At 44.1% G+C, this 17,747-nt stretch overlaps 1 protein-coding gene across 1 annotated transcript; it reads left to right on the forward strand.

Moving 5' to 3' along the window:
• The first annotated feature begins 278 nt into the window (after positions 1–278).
• LOC309362808 (keratin, type II cytoskeletal cochleal-like) lies at positions 279–16,637 on the forward strand. The gene is made up of 9 exons (XM_081898683.1): positions 279–978; positions 2,406–2,620; positions 5,212–5,272; positions 5,829–5,924; positions 8,560–8,724; positions 10,500–10,625; positions 12,310–12,530; positions 14,149–14,180; positions 15,377–16,637. The coding sequence occupies exons 1-9, from the start codon at positions 394–396 to the stop codon at positions 15,709–15,711; spliced, it is 1,836 nt and encodes a 611-aa protein (XP_081754809.1). The 5' UTR covers positions 279–393; the 3' UTR covers positions 15,712–16,637.
• The last annotated feature ends 1,110 nt before the right edge of the window (positions 16,638–17,747 follow it).

The following is a 17,747-nucleotide window of genomic DNA, read 5'->3' on the forward strand; positions in this document are numbered from 1 at the left end:
AAGGAGGCGGGTGGCAATTGTGGTTAGTAATTTCCACAATTATTCTTAGTTCCCTCTTCTTTTCTTTTTTCTTTTAACGAGACGCCTAACTAAAAATAAGAAGGGGGAAACGTCTATCGCTTCATTGCAAACAAATGCCTCCTCCCAATTCCATACTACCGCCTCAAGTAGGTGTGTTTTAATGAGACAAGTTGCTGCAAGGCATATCAAGATGATGAGTAGATCAGGTTGCCTGAGATCCCGTGCCAGGTTATTTCCCAAGCAGATAAAAGGGGAGGTCTCTGGCTCCTCTATATCAGAGGGGTTCCGTCTTCTCCATCCTCTGCTCTTTCCCTGCAGCTCCGCTTCTAGTCAAAACCCTTTCCTCACATTTTCTCTCTGAAAGAAACCATCATGAGTTTCACATCCTTTCGATCATCCTCCGGAGGGGCAAGAAGAGGCTTCAGCTCTGGCTCCGCAATAGTTGGTGGCGGTGGTGGTGGCGGTGGTGGAAGATCGAGTTTCAGCTCCTATTCTGTTGCTCGGGTTGGAGGAGCAAGAGCTGGAGGAGGTGGCGGCGGCATTGGAGTCGGTGGATTCGGCAGCCGAAGCCTGTACAACATGGGTGGAAGCAAGCGCATCTCTTACGGTGCCGGCATGGGGGGCTTCCAACCCGGTTTCGTTAGTGCTGGATATGGCGCTGGTGGAGGAGCTGGGTTTGGTTATGGTCTTGCTGCCGGTGGCGGTGGTGGCTTTGGTTTTGGCGGGCCTGGGATGGGAGGTGCCGGTGGCTTTATGGTAGGTTCTCCAGGGTTTGGTGGAAGAGGTGGCCCAGGGTTTCCAGTTTGCCCTCCCGGTGGCATCCAAGAGGTGACCGTCAACCAGCACCTCCTACAACCCCTCAACCTTGAGATTGACCCAGAAATCCAAAGAGTCCGCACACATGAGAGGGAACAGATCAAGACCCTCAACAACAAGTTTGCCTCCTTTATTGACAAGGTAAGTACCAGAATTAATACCTTCGTGATCATTCTTAACCACCAAGGCACTAAGTTGCAGGTGACTTGTCACCAAATCAGGCCAGCACCACAATGGCTCTTTAAGATGGTCTAGACCAGGGGTAGTCAATGTGTTAGCCTCTAGGCTTTGTTGGACTCCAAATCCCATCAGCCTCAGCCAGAATGGCCAATGGCCAGGGTTGATGGAAGTGGCAGTCTAACAGCAAAACGAAGGGCTACTGATTCCTTGTCTCAGATCTAAAACCTGCAAAAGAAAAAGAAAAAAAGGTTGCTGTTCCATGAAGCCGTGTTATAAGTAGGAGTATGTTTAAGAGTGATTAAGCATTCCAATTTCTAGAGACATTGTGTGCATGCAATTCTTGAGTAGATTCATTGTTAATGGCCGGGATGGCCACGTCATTTCCGGGCATACTGTCTGTGCGGAGGCTGGCTGAGTGGAAAAAACGCTCTCCAAGGAAAATAGAGAGGTCCCCAGTCATGGAGGAGCTGGGCATCTCTAGTCTCCAAAACCAGCAGAGGGAAAATACAGCATGAGTGAAGTAGTCTAACTCTGGAAGCCTTTGATTGCTTCTGAACCATCTGTCACAGAGGCTCGCTTTTGGCATCCATTTCACAGTCAGCTCCTCAGTTGTTGGAGCTGAGCATGATCTCCATGTATGGTTCTGTTAATACTTAGAACAAAGTGGCAGTGTGGTGTCATTGAGGTTAGAGTGCACCTGGTCAGAGTTTCTCGGGCGTATAACAAAATCTAAATGTGATAAAGGAAATCTAACGCCTTATTATTATTATTAGGCATGTCAATAAATATGCATATAAAAAGTACATGATCTTTAACATTACTCAGAGCATCAACTCCTCCCTAATGATTCTAGGTCTATGTTCTTTGGAGTGACTCTTGATTGGTTGGTTGATAATAGTGTGCGCTTGCTGAGGATCTGGTAGTAGTAGCAAAGTGTCTAAGCAGAGGTTGCAGGTCATTCCTGCCAGTTTTCACCATTCTAACCTGGTTTTCTTGACCCCTTTTCCTCTCCTTGCTCTTTCTCCTTTTTATCCCTCATAATTCCTTCTGTTCTCTCTTGTACCATTCTGCCACATTAGGGAGCAATATAGGCAAAACATAGCTCCCTGGCCAAAGGAGCTTACCATCTAAACTTAAATACTGAAATGAAAGAGACAAATGGGGAGAGGAGAGGAGAAGAAGGGACAGATGTGAGAAGGTGCATTTAGGCTCTGTTTCAGCTGGGAGACAAGGACTAAGGGGTTAAAGCAACATCTTCATTGAACAAGCGTGGGTCTTCACTTATTATCTCCATCTGTCTCACTGGACAGCTCATCCCTTTCTGTCCAGCAGATTTGTGGATTGCCTGTATACAGCACCACCAATGCCTTTGCCATTCCATCTTGCAGGTCCGTTTCCTGGAACAGCAAAATAAAGTCCTTGAAACCAAATGGGACCTCTTACAACAGCAGGGGACAACTGTTCGACAAAACAGAATTGAACCCATGTTTGAGACTTATATCAACAACCTCAGGAGGCAGCTTGATTCTATTTTGAATGAACGGGGAAGACTGGACTCAGAACTGAGGAACATGCAAGACATGGTGGAAGACTACAAGAACAAGTAAGAACCTGTCTGTTCCAATTCACATAAATAGGAATACTCCGTCTAACCTCCATACAGAAAGATAAGGGTAACATTTACTGCTAAGGGTTTGGCCCAGGCATAGGCATTTGTTAACCCTGAAGTTGATCCCATTAAGTTCCATGGGTCTAACTCCCAAGTAAGTGTGGATAGGGCTTCAGCCTTAGATATGGTAAGAATCTGAATGCTCTTATAGGCTAGCACCTTCTATTGGTCCCAAAATATCTAACGATCAAAATACACAGGTGAAAATCCCTGTGCACGTCCACTGTGTCCTTTGATCTGGAGTAACCTGTTTTGTGGCAAACAATGTCACTCCTTTCCTTTCTGGGAGTCTTGGAGAACTAAACTTTACCTTCCTTGAACTGATCCAAATAGAAGTGCCAGGGCACACTTACTGTACATCATGAACATGTTTATTCAGGTTGGTTGAGTATTATATGGCTCTGTAAGTTATTTTCGCATGCTTCCTTTTGTTTAACGAAACAACTGTTCTTGAATCTGTATAAACTTTTGTCGGCTAAGGCTTGGCAGAATTCATGGGTGAAGCTAAGGCTGCATTCTCATTTACCTAGCCATAAGTCCACTGAATTCAGTAGGAATTACTTCTGAGTAAACATGGCTAGGATTGCTGCCTAATACTCTGTTGGCAGTGCCGCTCCATCAAATTGCTCAAAATGACTGTCAAGGCAAAACGGAGATAGATGAAATGGTGGTAAGAATAATTTCTCTATCTATACCCAAAAAAATTCCCCTCTTTGAAATCCTTTTGCTGGAAGGCAAACTAAATTACCAAAGATCTGTCAGCAGAGCTTTCTAAGGATAAACCTGCGAGATGCAAATCCTTCCTGTCTTTCTCTTCTTGAAGTCTGCTCCACCCTGCCCAGCAAAAGGGTTCACTTGGCCCTAAGTCATGAAGTTTCATAAAAGGGATGTCTCTAACACATAACCACAGTTACTCTTGCCACACCTAGTTGAGCAATCAGAGATTCCATTAAACTGTACAGTGAATTAGCATTGCATCATTGATGCCATGGCACAGAGGTCATTTCTTACAGCAGGGGCATCTATTGCCTTTCAGAGCTATTTTACAAATTTAATGGGAGCTAGTCGGTATATATGCTCAGCTGGGGTCACCAGCCAATCCCTGGCTCTCAGTGATATGAGACACATGTTTCCAGACATGTGGCTGTTTTATTCACATATTGCAATTTTTAAAAGCATTTCTAAAGGGGGAAATTAGATGTATGCCAAAAACATGTAAGGTGCGTGAAGCAGCCTTTCAGTATTGCTTAAGGAGCCTTTCAGTATTGCTAAAGGAGGGAATTGCTTAAGGAGAGAAAAGCATTTGTAGAACAAATCGCTTTGTATCTCCTAAGTAGTCTAGCCAAGCCAAAGCTCGGGAGGGTTGAGACATTATTGCACTTGCATGGGAAACCTACTTAATTCACACTTCTAGAACCAACATGCAAACTGAAACACAGCCGTCTGTCGAATTTTGCACTTCTCTGAATTTCACAATGCAGTTTTCTACCAAATTATGCATATATTAGGAATTAATGTGCATAATGACAGAAGTATTCATGAAAATAGCATACAAAGATCCATTATATTCCGGAAAGTTGCTTGCAAAAAGGTGTACGTTAAAACTGAATACAAAAATGTGTTCGTTAAAATATGCTTTAAAGTGCATACAAATTTTCATGACGATTCTTTTTAATGCAAATTGCTGTGGAAGATATGGAATACTGTATTTAAGATCGGAAAAATGAGGAACCTTTAGAACAGAATTCGACTAATTCACCCACGCCTCTGTGTAACTGGGTGGGGCAAGTAGCAAGACAGCTTACCTATGCTGCAAAAACATCTATTTCATGCTAGTCTACCAATAATGGCTTCTCCCGTATAATATTGTGGGTTGAAATTGCTCAGAGAATTGAGTACTGTCATACTTGTCTACTCCTGCACATTGAACTACAGTTCCCGGGTTTCCCTGTGGGAGGATTGCTAAACCAACTTAAATCTATAGCGCATGCTTTCCCTTAAAATGCATGCAGAATTTTCTGTTTTCATATTTGGCTTGACATTTAAATGATGTTGCTAATCCATCCAGCAAGAAGGGTCAATGTGTATCTAGCAGTTAAAGGAGGAGGGTGGATTCTGACAGCCTGAATATAACACATCCATTGCAGACACACATTTCTTCCACTAGATCTCTGCAGTAGATAAGAGCACAATAAGAAAAGCATGAGAGAGGCCATCAGGAGACAATCGCAGCTGGCCATTAAAAGCATGATCCTGGTAATCTATCAACATGCTCTGAAAGCCCTCCAAGGAGAAGTCCATGCACTGTGCAGATGGTGCTTCTGCAAGAGTTAATAACCTGGCTGTGTTGAGCTTCAAGGAGATAATTTGGCAGCCAATCACTTTGACCCAAATGCCTTGGCGAAGGGTGAACTCTGAATAGAATGGGTTGCTCTTGACCTCCTCATGCTTTATTTCTGCTAGCTATGCTAGGTTCTCATCCTGAAAAGTACTGGTGCTACCTTTGCTCTCTGTTGTCCCAACAGATATGAAGATGAAATCAACAAGCGTACCGGTGCAGAGAATGAATTTGTGGTGCTGAAGAAGGTACATTTTATTTTATCATTGCAATATCTTAAGTAACATGGTGAAAGGACAGGAAACCTATGGTTCTCCAAATGTTGTAGTCAACATCCTTGGCCATTGGCTGGAACTGGAGGGAGTTGGATTCCAACAACATCTGGAGGGCCACAAGTTCACCATCCCTGGTCCTGAATAATGACCAGCAGCTCTGTGCTGAGTCAAAGCATTGGTTCTCTTCTAGCACACAACCACCAGGCTTGGTTGACAGATCTTTGATATAGCATAGTACCAAAGAGTCTTCAGCTGCAGAGGTCGATGGTGACAGATCTTGGACAGTTTCTACATTTAATAATGCTATTCTGCTGTGGCCTTTAACAACTGCTCAATGCCCATGTTGTCCTGCCAAACTTCAGTTTTTTTAAAAAATGGAAGGGCGACATTCGATGTCTGCAATATTGGATTCTTCATGAGATTAAACAAAACCTGCCTGATTTGCTGCATCGTTCAAAAGATGGTCCTAAATAGCTCTAATTCTCCCCACCCCTCTGAATTTACTTGACGTTTCTCATGTTTTTTGCAGGATGTTGATGGTGCGTATATGAACAAGATTGAGCTCGGTAGCAAAGCAGATTCTCTGAATGATGAAATTCTGTTCCTGAAAAACCTGTTTGAGATGGTAAGCGTCCTCCCTTAGGCACCTGAAAATTTCACTTCTAGAATTGAAATGAACTTCCTAGCCAGTCCAAGCCATTGCAGCATCTTGTCCAGTACTTGCTACTCCAACTGGCATTATCTCTGCCTGGTGCCTTTCCAAGCCCTGCCAGTTGGAGATACCAGGAACTGAACTGGGGACCTTCTGCATGCAAGACGTGTGCTATTCTCCCTCCAGAAAACATAGACGCACTGAGCCCAGTAGGTGCTGGGAACTTAAAGCAGAATCCTGGCTTCTCTAATTTGCATGCATCCTCAAGTAGGCAGGAACTATATTGGAAAGCTGGAATTACAGAAAAGTTCTCTGGAAAGATACACATTTTCAAACTGTGTGTGTGTGTGTGTGTGTGTGTGTGTGTGTAGAGGCATGTTTTATTGTAGTTCAGGCAAACGAAAGTATATATATATATAAGATCATAGGGCTAGGAAGCTGTTCCACTAGGTGCAGCAGAACATTTTAGAGGGAAAATGAATTCCGATTTGGACCTTCATCTTGAAAATACATTTCCCTTTCAACAACAGCAACAAAACCATTCTAAGTTAACATTACCTCTTTACACAACATAAAGAGGGCCATCTAAAAAGCAAAATGCTAATGGAAAAGCAAAAGGAGGGTATGGGAGGAACCCCTGAGACATGCAAATCACATGGGTTTGTTGAAGCATGTATAAATGCATCACTCATTTAGATACTCCACTGTGGAAAAATTCATGTTGCATTTTCCGCTGGGAACGTTACATTTCTCAAGGAGGTTTTGGGGATTATTATTTTTGTCCCCACCTACCTTTGCTGATGCATTTGAATAGATTTTAAAGCGAGCAGAGACTTACTGGCATCAATTATCACATCTTGTGCAATGTATGAATACTTTCCTCCAGCTATTACTGGAAGAAGACAGGGAGCTGTATTTGAATAACGCTTCTCCCTTGGGGAAAGTGTCTAGTCTGGGCTTGATGCTTGCAAGCCTTGGAAAATCCACCTCCGCTCTTGGCTCAGGATCCAAGTCATATTAATCACTTTGATTAGGAAACTTTTTTTTTTTGTAACTGAAGCTTATTCAATGCAAGTTGAGTTTAGCTCCCAGCAGTTGGGAAGAAAGATGAGAATGATAATGGGCGGTTATAATAAACTAATAAGTGAAGCCACACATTAGAATTCAGCAGTGGTGATACAAAACCACAAGTTTTTTCTACCCCCGTTTAACCTCCATTGTCAGAAGTTGCATTCCTCTGGAGAGCATTTCTTTTTATTCTTCTTTATTAAATTTCCATACTGCCCTTCATCTCAGGATCACAGTTTACAATATAAAAACGCAAAAATACACAGCACAGTAACAAAAAAAATAGCAATGCCCCTGTCCCCAGTATTATTATTTATTACTAGTTTCTGGGAATTATGGGTGGTAAGTGGGATGTTGTACGCAGGGGCTTTTTGCAGGCTTCCTACACACATCTGGTTGGCCACTGTGAAAACAGGATGCTGGACTAAGTGGGCCTTTAAATTGGGCCTGATCCAGCAGGGCTCTTCTTATGTTCTTAGCCTTTAGAAAGTGCAAACAAAAATAGTACTCTGGCTTATCTTGCCTATTCTGTGTGTGTCGATGTATAGCTGAGCTGAGGATCAGACTACAATTTTCAAAACATATATGTGAGGTTTATATCTCAAAGGGGGAAGATTTGTTAACTGCGCAGTTATTTCATTCATGCTGCAGTTCAAAGTGTCAAAATTCAAGCAAAGTGGGGGCAGTGATGTAGTTTGGTAATTTTAGATTTTCTGGACTGAATGGTGTTATTGGGAGTGAGTCTTCTAGATAGTGATGTGTAAGATAGTCTTGCTGTGTTTGGGGTCCTCCTGCACATTCTGATGAGTGGGACCCCCAGATATCTGTCCGTGCGCTGACTATGCCATTGGGAAAAATAATCCTCCAGAGTTTCCAGTTTTTCATGTGCACTTTCGTCATCATCAGATCAACAGCTTCCTTTTTGGAGGCCAAAACCAAAGAACCCTGAGTGTTTTCATAATACTGTGTTAGTAGAACTGACACATTGTCCTGTTCAGTTTGCACCCGTGTCTGAAAGAATGTGAAAATGTTTGGGCCCTGATGCAGCTTGAATCACAGACAATTTGTTACCATTGGTGGTACCACCTTGGGATGCCAATCAAAAAGCAGTTAGTTCATTGGGCTTTGATGAGCATCACAATGTGACAGGGGTTGAAGATGCATATATATATATATATATATATATATATATATATATATATATATATATATATATATATATATATAATGGGTTCCATGTGGGGATCTCCTTGCTCCGTCAGTACAATTACCTAGATAACAACCATGTTAAGTAAGCAACTCCCTAAATACATTTATATTGCCTTCTTTCAATGCATTCCAGAATGCAACAAAATCCATCATAGGGAACACTGGAGGATGAAAAGTAGAAGCCAGATCAGAATATAAATGAACATGTTTCCAAAAATAAAAATAAAATTCAGGCTTGGAGAATTTACAGAAGGTTGTTATTTTCTACATTCAAAACTGCCATGTTCCATTGCTTCATACAATCAGACACATTTTTTTTTTATCTTTGCAGGAACTAGCTAATATGCAGCAGCAGGTATCAGATACCTCTGTTGTGCTGTCAATGGACAACAACAGAAGCCTGGACCTGAACAGCATCATTGCTGAAGTCAAGGCACAGTATGAAGACATTGCCAACAGAAGCAGAACCGAAGCTGAAAGCTGGTATCAAAGCAAGGTGAGTGGCAGCTCAAGGCCTAGGAGTTACCTCTAAGCTAAGAAAGTTTTTGATAAGGGAACATTCCAAAATGGCATCATCCACCTGCAACCTAAAGCAGTACAGGGATAGTCAATGTTGTTGTTGTTGGACTCTCACCAGCCTCAGTGGCATGGTCAATGATCAGGGATGGTGGGAGCTGGAGACCACAACATCTAGAGGACACCACACTGGTGACCCCTGGTCTGCTACCTCAGCCAGATTTTACCTCCTAACTCATTGACATGTGTAGACCAGGCAGGCTTGAAATACTCAGAGATACTCTTGGGTTCAACTTAAAGTCAAATTTGAAGCAAATATGAAGGGTCTTCCTCAGGAGATACATCAGTCAGACTCTCTAAGATTTGCAACATATGTAGTGTATAAGGATTGTATTCACAACGCTTAAAAGAAGCGTGACAAGCTAAGAGAGTGAAACGGCTGAGATTGGGGTGGAAATGTGCCCCCTTTGCTGTCCTGCCTCTCAACAAGCCAAGCTAGAAATAAATAGCTGGAATTATAAACTGCGGCAACACAGATACGGAAAGCAAATAGGAACTTGAATTGATCTTGACTGTCTAGGCAGTGCAAAGTAAAAGGTGTGGCAATGAGATTCCATTCCTAAAGTACTAATGGAAAGAGGACCTGAATGAAGAGTGGCTTAGCAAATAAAACTTAGCAAATCCTCGCCCGTAACATCTTGGCAGCTTCCTTCCTCTGTGGTTGAGTTGGCCCTACTATTAAGTAGGCAGCTGCCTCAGGCAGCAGATTCTGGGTGTCATTGAAGTGGAGCAATTTACTTCTTTTATTATAACTTAAAAAAAAAACTGGAAGAGTAGAAGAACCATTTAGAATTTCCACTTCAGGATCCAAAATATCTCTGGCCAGCCCTGCTCCTGGATGGCAAGCAGATCTCCTGTTTGGAGAGAGCAGGCTGAGGTCCACCTACCAGCCCTACCATAGATGCAGCTTCATCCAGAAATAATGCTTGACAGATACATCTGGCCTGGTGATCCTGCAGGCCTCCAGCAAAAGCTGAGCTCTCACTTCTCAGATTTGCTTTTCAAAACCGTGTCATGCAAGACAGATGTATGGAACACCCTGAGATTGCTAGCTAATTCCCTGTCTCAGTTGTGGCTGCCTCAAAGTGTTAGCAAAAGACATACGGAAATGGAAAGGGAAAGGGAAAGGGACCCCTGACTGTTAGGTCCAGTCGCGGACGACTCTGGGGTTGTGGTGCTCATCTTGCTTTACTGGCCAAGGGAGCCGGCGTTTGTCCACAGACAGCTTCTGGGTCATGTGGCCAGCATGACTAAGCTGCTTCTGGTGAACCAGAGCAGCACACAGAAATGCCATTTACCTTCCCGCTGGAGCGGTACCTATTTATCTACTTGCACTTCGTGCTTTCGAACTGCTAGGTGGGCAGGAGCAGGGACCGAGCAACGGGAGCTCACCCTGTTGCGGGGATTCGAACCGCCGACCTTCTGATCGGCAAGCCCTAGGCTCTGTGGTTTAGACCACAGCGCCACCCGCATCCCAGCAAAAGACATATGCAATGACAATTGATCACACTGAAACCTTACAACAAATAAATCTATCATCTGAAATTCAGTGTCCCAGGCCTCCCTCAATCTAGTCCTCCTTTGGGGCTACATTTAGTTCTCACTCCCACCTGATTTCCCAGCTGTGTTGTGGGGGCTTCAACCATATATAATGGATGAGATTCTAATCCTTCCTCCTTTTCCTCTGAATATTAGTATGAAGAGCTACAGGTCTCTGCTGGACGCCACGGCGATGACCTTCGCAACACCAAGACAGAAATTTCTGAGCTTAACCGGGTGATCCAGAGGCTGCGAAGTGAAATTGATGCCTTGAAGAAACAGGTACAATCTTTTTATGTTTGGCATGCAAGGTAGACCAGTGGCTGCTTCTGTTTCATAGAATAGTAGTTGTGTAGCTGCTAACTCACTTTGGGCAAACCAAGTCTCCCTCAACAAGGTCATACTTCCACTGCCCTAGCAGTGGCAAAACAAGAAAGGCAAGCAAACTGGGTACAGAAGCAGCAGTAGATGCATGGAAATAGGGTCTGGGAGCACTAATTTGCCTAGCTCTTTCTCCTCCTCCTGTGAAACTGGCTTTAGAAATGGTGTTGGTTGCTATTGTTGATGCTGTTTGTAACAAAGGTTTAATCATCACTATCAGTTCATTTCACGGTGCTGATAACTATCATGGATAATAATACAGCTCTCATTGCACAAGTGCTACAGGGTGTCTATGCAAGAGAGCTGAACAAACCATAAATTAGTTCTTTTACAGTATCTCCCAGGCATTGCAAAGGCGAGGAGGAATCTCCTCCTCCACATTTCCCTAGGTACCACACAGGTAGACAGTGTACTGAAAGAGTCCACACCCTACAAAGTTCACAATAGGAGTGTGTTGATATCTTTCCCTTATTGCCAAGCCAAGCCAAGCAAATCTAATTATTATTTATATTGATCATTTGCTATTTAATCCACTCTTAGGGAATGGCCACCGCAATGCAAATAAAACCCACAAAAAAACCATATATAAATGTGTATATATGCGCAGAAGACATGGGGTATAGACACTGGAAAATGCTTACAATCTGAGCATTGCTTTTGGAATTACTGCAGGTATGCACATGGAGGCATACCTGTGGGGAGCAGGGAATCAATACAGTGGACAGTGGAGGCCCTGCTGAAGCATAATATTTTTTACATGCAAAAAGTTGCACTCAGCCTCACTGCTTGGGGATAGATCTGCCTTCATCAAATGTAGGTTATTTCCAGCACTGCAGAAAATGGGCAAAATGAACAACCCACACACATGCTCGGGTGCATGATAATGCACCCCTAGCATGTATCTACAATGAGTCAATCTAGTTATTATTATAACCTTCTTACAATTGTGAATGCAGTGTTCATACCTCTTGGGTTAGCTCTGCAGATAGCACAAGGTGTACAGAGCATCTTGTTGCATGTGAGCATGGCCATTTCAGGGCTTGCATCAGAATTCATTGTCCATTGGACTTTCCTGGGATTACTCATGAATCATCAAGGGATGGAAGGAGCATTTCCCCTAAAATGTCCATTGTAACAGTTTTCACGCAGAAGTCCTGACCCTCCACAGCAACCATTCCAAAAGTGTTCTCCAGGAGCTGCAATCAAACTTTATTTACAAAGCACTCCATGGATTCCATTAATGCCATTGGCAGATTTGGTGAAAGAAAACATCCAGATCTTTGAGAGCACAAATCCTCTGCTTTAATCCTTGGACAATGTTGGTTATTGGCTGGAATATCTGGAGCCACTGTTTCTGCTTTGTCCTGATTAATGCAGGAGAAACAAAAACTTTAGATGCTAACTGGGTGAAACCTTTTTTTATTCTGGTGTAGGGAAGGGGGAAGATTGGTGATAACCCCCCCCCCAAAAAAAAAAATGTCCAGAAGTCACAATTATTATTTATTGGTGATGGTCCCAAAAACTGTCCAGATATTGCAGTTACTTCTTATTAGTATCATTAATAAATAAATCTCCTTGTGTGCAGTGTGCCAATCTGCAAGCTGCCATTGCTGAGGCTGAGGACCGTGGGGAGCTCGCCCTCAAGGATGCCAGGCATAAACTGAATGAGTTGGAAGAAGCCCTGCAAAGAACAAAGCAGGACCTGGCTCGCCAGCTCAAGGAGTACCAGGAGCTGATGAACGTCAAACTGGCCCTGGACATTGAAATCGCTACCTACAGGAAGCTGCTAGAAGGAGAGGAAATCAGGTAGGCTGGCAGCAGCAACCATACTCTAGCAAAAATGCCCTTGGTGGTTTGCTAAACCAATCGGTCATCTCCCCTTTGGATAGATTCCATCAAAAATCATTTTAAATTTTCCCCAAAGAGAACATTCCAAACTCACCTCAAATCCAGGCAAAAACCACACCTTGAAGCTAATAGAAGGTATTGATGGATGTGCCTGAGGTCCCAGTAAGGTTCCTGGTAATCAAACCACAATATCATGTTCTTGTGCAGTTGTGTTTAGGCACTTAGATGCCAAGGTATGGGGCTACCCTCAGCATTTGTTGAAATGTGATGGGAAAAGAATACGTCTACAGTATAGCAAGGAAGTACCGTATTTTTGGTCCCATAGGACGCTCCGTCCCATAGGACGCACCTAGTTTTTTTGGGGGAAAATAAAGGGAAAAAAATTTCCCTTTATTTCCCCCCCAAAAGCAGGTCAGGGAAACCGAACCAGGTCGAGGAATAGCGGGATGGTGGCGCTGCGCCTCCCTGCTGTCCCCCGAGCTTGTGGGGCTGGCCGATGTCTGCCCAGCGCGAGGGGCGCTCTGCTTCAGGGTGTCCCGCCCGCCGGGCGGCAGGCTGCTATCCGCAGTGTGGGGAGCCCTGCGGGGAACTCCCGCAGGACTCCCCACACTGCGGATGTGTTCCCGAAGCATCGGGCACTCTGCTTTCAGGGCGCCTGACACTCCAGGAAGCAGGCTGCTATCCGCAGCCTAGACATCCCTGTGGGACCTCCCGCAGGACTGCCTAGGCTGTGGATGTCTTCCTGAAGCCTGGAGAGCGAGAGGGGTCGGTGCGCACGACCCCTCTTGCTCTCCAAGCTTCAGCGAAAGCCTGCATTCGCCCCATAGGATTTCCCCTTCATTTCTGGAGGGGGGAAAGTGTGTCCTATAGGGCGAAAAATACGGTATAACAGCCTATGGTCCTTTGAAAGTTTTTGGACTGTAGCTCTCATTGCCCTGATCATTCATCATGCTAACTGGGGAGGGTGGAAATTGGAGTTCAGTAACATCTGAAGAGCCACAGATTCCTTTTGCCTTTTCCAGAGGGACCATCTGGTCCTATCATTACATATGCAATAACCACTGTTTGGTTTAATTGTTGCTCTTTGGGAAGGTCTTTTGAGAACGTTGGTGGGTGGCTTTCTCTTACTGTGATTATTGTGGGGATTACACTCCTTTTGCCTATTTTATTGTTACTTTTATTAAAAAAAAAAACCCACACACATAGAAAACTGATGATTGCTTGCTTTAATTTACCTTCTTTAGCTGCTTAGAATAGAGGAAAAGCAAATAAATGCATAATCAATCAATTAATTAATTAAACATACAGAATCATGCACATATGCATTCCTAAAGCAATTAGCAATTTTATGACCAAAAAAGGAGATTGAGCTGACTTTTCTTTACAGTTTTTTTATTTTTAAAAAAATGCTGTGTGAATATGCAACTTTTACTTGGCTAAGGAACAGATGACTCCTCAAGAGTTCTACCTTCACAATAGCTCCTTGATTAGATTAAAATGTGGGACCTAGTTTACTACAAGCTGAGGCATCCACTGAATTAATTGTACCAATTATGTCCTCCTTTCATCTTCCTAGGTTGTCAGAAGGCCCTGGAAATGTGAGCTACTGTAAGTACCATCTCTGTTTCTGGATTTGCTTCTTGTTTTTGTTTACTCGCTTACTTCGCCAAACCTTTATTAGGCATTAAAAATATAGGCCATCATAAAACATCCATATATAAAAATATATACAAATAAACAGCCATGTAAGAAAAAGGTAAAGGACCTCTGACAGTTAAGTCCAGTCATGGACAACTCTGGGGTTGCGGTGCTCATCTGGCTTTACTGGCTGAGGGAGCCGGCGTTTGTCCGCAGACAGTTTTTCCGGGTGATGTGGCCAGCATGACTAAGCCGCTTCTGGTGAAACCAGAGCAGCGCACGGAAACGCCGTTTGCCTTCCCTCCAGAGCGGAACCTATTTATCTACTTGCACTTTAAAAATATGTAATAGGAGGATTTTCACTGGAGTTTCTTCCCGCAAAATAGTGCCATTCACCACTCTATGAGATACTATTGATAAAAACTCAGCCACCCTTGCAGTTTCTTCCGAGTTAATATCAGACAGATAGAATCTGATATTTTCCTTGTGCCGTGATGTTAGACACCCAAAATAGCACATGTTTGTGTAGCTGGTTGTACAATGGACAGTCGAAAAAACTGTGTTCTATTGTGTCTGGCACGTTCAAAGAACATCTGCAGTGTCTGTCGTTTCTGGGGATGTTTAAATATCTGCCCTTGACAAAAGCTGAGGGGAAAACAGTTCAGTTGGGCTAACATAAAGGCCCTGCATTGGACTGGAATTCTTAATTTTGAAATATAAATGACCCTGTCATTTATATAATGTATTAAAAATACATTAAAACTTCAGTCATTAAAAACTTCCCTAAACAGGATACATCTCAAGAAACTTGAGTGTATCTTATCTAAATCACTATTATATGCTTGTATCCATATTGGGATCCCAAACAGTAGCTGGGACGACACTTTAGCTTGAAAAAATTGAATAGCAGCTAGTATAAATTGGTTACCTTTCTGAAAATGAAAGTGAGCTGCTGGTTTTTGTTTGCTCAAGGCAGTGTTTCTCACACTGGGGTCCCCAAGCTGTTGTTGGACCACAACTCCCATCATCCCTGGCCACTGGTCCTGCTAGCTAAGGATGATGGGGACCCAAGTTTGAGAAACATTGGTTCAAAGAGATTCCATTGAAATCATGGCTCTTTCCAAGAGACACAAGGAACTTAACTTTCCGTTGTTAATATTTTCCAGCTGTGGTCAGCAGCACCACCACCTCTGGCTACGCTGGCGGAAGTGGCCTTGGATTAGGAGGAGGACACGGTGGCGGCATGGGAGGAGGTTTCGGACTCGGAGGAGGCGGTGGCGGCTATGCTGTTGGAGGTGGAAGCGGCTTCGGCGGCGGCAGCAGCGGCTTCGGCGGCGGCAGTGGTTTCGGCGGCGGCAGTGGCTACGGCGGCGGAGTCAGTATGGGAGGTGGTAGCAGCTACAGTTCTGGCGGGGGCCGTGTCTCCTCAAGTGGAGGAGGAGGAAGCTCCAGTGTGAAAATTGTATCAAAAACCACTTCGAGCAAGAAAAGTGTCTATTAAAAAGGGTTAACTCGCCACTACCACCACCACTTCTGAAATAGCAATGAGCGTTGCCACCTGCAAATTGAAGCTCTTCAGCCCACTGTGTAAATAGCTCAGCAAAGCTCTTCCCCTCTGATACTGTCACCTTTTCCATTTGAGTTTGCCTGCCATATGGATCCAGACCTTTGCACCCTGATCCAGCACTGCTGACTCGGATCGCAGGTTTTTGCACCAGGATCAGCTGCAGCCAGTGCACAGTGAGCTCCTGTGCTGACAAATCGTGAGCCATCCATAGAGCTCTTTGTCTCAAAATTATCTACTCAGCTACAGGGTCACACTGTTCAGTGATTGCATGATTTCTGCTAGGTGTGTGTAAAAAAGAGAGCCCCATTTTAGAAAAGTTCAAGTAGTAGATGGTTAACCTTAAATACACCCTTAGGTCCTTTGGACGGCAATCGGATTTAAGCTTGCACTTACAGTTAAGTTCTTGGTTGAATTAACAGCTTTCAGTGCTATGCTTAACAGACAGCTAACATCAAAGCTTATGGGAACTTCCAGGTAGACAGGCAGCACGAATCCGCCTGCACACACACTTTCTGAAATCTCTCTCCTGCTCAAGCATGTTCTTTGTAATTTCGAATGGAGACAGTGTAAAGCTGTAGACCCGTAAAGTCATCAGATCTTGCCAAAAGGAAATAGTTTTGAGACACCAGTGATAAGATCTTGCTCTCACCCTTCTGTTGTAACATGCACGGAGCTTATTTTATAACAGCAAAGTCATATTTGATTCCTTCTTTGAAGTGAAAGCAAAAATTGGAAAAGGTGATTGCTTATTCTGCTGCTGCTGTTTTATGAACTGTAACACTGAATTCTAACGCTTGATTCTAACGGCTTTGGACCCATGCAAGGCTGCGTGACAAATAAAGAGCAACTGTCATTTTTAAGCCTGCGGTTCTCCTTGTCTTCTTTTCCTCCAAAAAAACCCCCCACAGGTTTTATGTGTATTGCCAATCTGCTAAAACTGCTTCCACAATTCACACTGGTCTTTCCCTGGAATTCAGACATCGTTGTTCAGTCTTTCTGAGTCATGTCACTAGTCCCTAGGCTGGATGAGGCCATGAGCATATGAAGTTGCCTTGTTCTTAATTAGACCATTGGAGCATCCAGCATAGTTTTGCATGTGTAGGTTCCCAAGCCACCCCTCAAATAATTCACACATCACACGTAATTTTAGTTTTAGGTTTTGGGGCACTATTTTGGCCACAACTTTATTAAAATACAAAATCTGTGAGTGGTTGTTTAGACATTGGTTATGACTATCTGTCCCATTGCCTGGGACAGAACTGACATTCCGAGCTCCAATCGGAAGCCAGTTGAAGGGAAAGTTAATGCTGGGGATGAGTTGAGCTGAGCGTCAGTCCCTCACCGCTCACCCAACCAGCTCCCCAAGGCTTGCCGGCTCTGGTTCCATTTCAGGGATTGGATGAAATCGTGGCAAGCCCCAGGATTCCTTTAACGGAATTCCCTTCAGCACCATTGGAGGGGCAGGCACAGCCTATCCTGACCCCTCCACCACCAGCTTTTTATAACCAATGCCTAACCGCAACCTTACAAGTTGTGACGAATTGCTAAGTAGTAGGCAAAAACCAAATGGCACCAGCCAATCAGCCAAATGGCAAAATTCCTACTAGGCCCCTGCACCAAGGCAGACGACCCCATGACAGGCATAGCAAGGTCAACCGGAACTCAGGGCGGCCGTGTGATCCGATGCACTCTGTTAAAGAGAAACCAAAAGCCAGAGTGCCCCAATATTTAAAGACTATGGTCCCACCCACCAATTTGCTACATGCAATTTGCCCCAGCAGCCCGGTCAGCCAGGCAAATAGCACCACTCAAATAGCCATTAACCTGCCTGGCAACATAGGGCTGGCCCGGCGGCCCACACCGCAACCCGTGCTCTCATTTAATGGAGAACGCGCTTTGTCGGCTCTGGCTGGCAGCAGCGCTCTGGAGTCTTGAGAAGCAGGTGGCTTCTAGTTGGCAATGCCAGTGAG

The sequence above is a fragment of the Podarcis melisellensis genome, assembly GCF_964234715.1.
Source record: "Podarcis melisellensis genome assembly, chromosome: 2".
NCBI classification, from domain to species: domain Eukaryota; kingdom Metazoa; phylum Chordata; class Lepidosauria; order Squamata; family Lacertidae; genus Podarcis; species Podarcis melisellensis.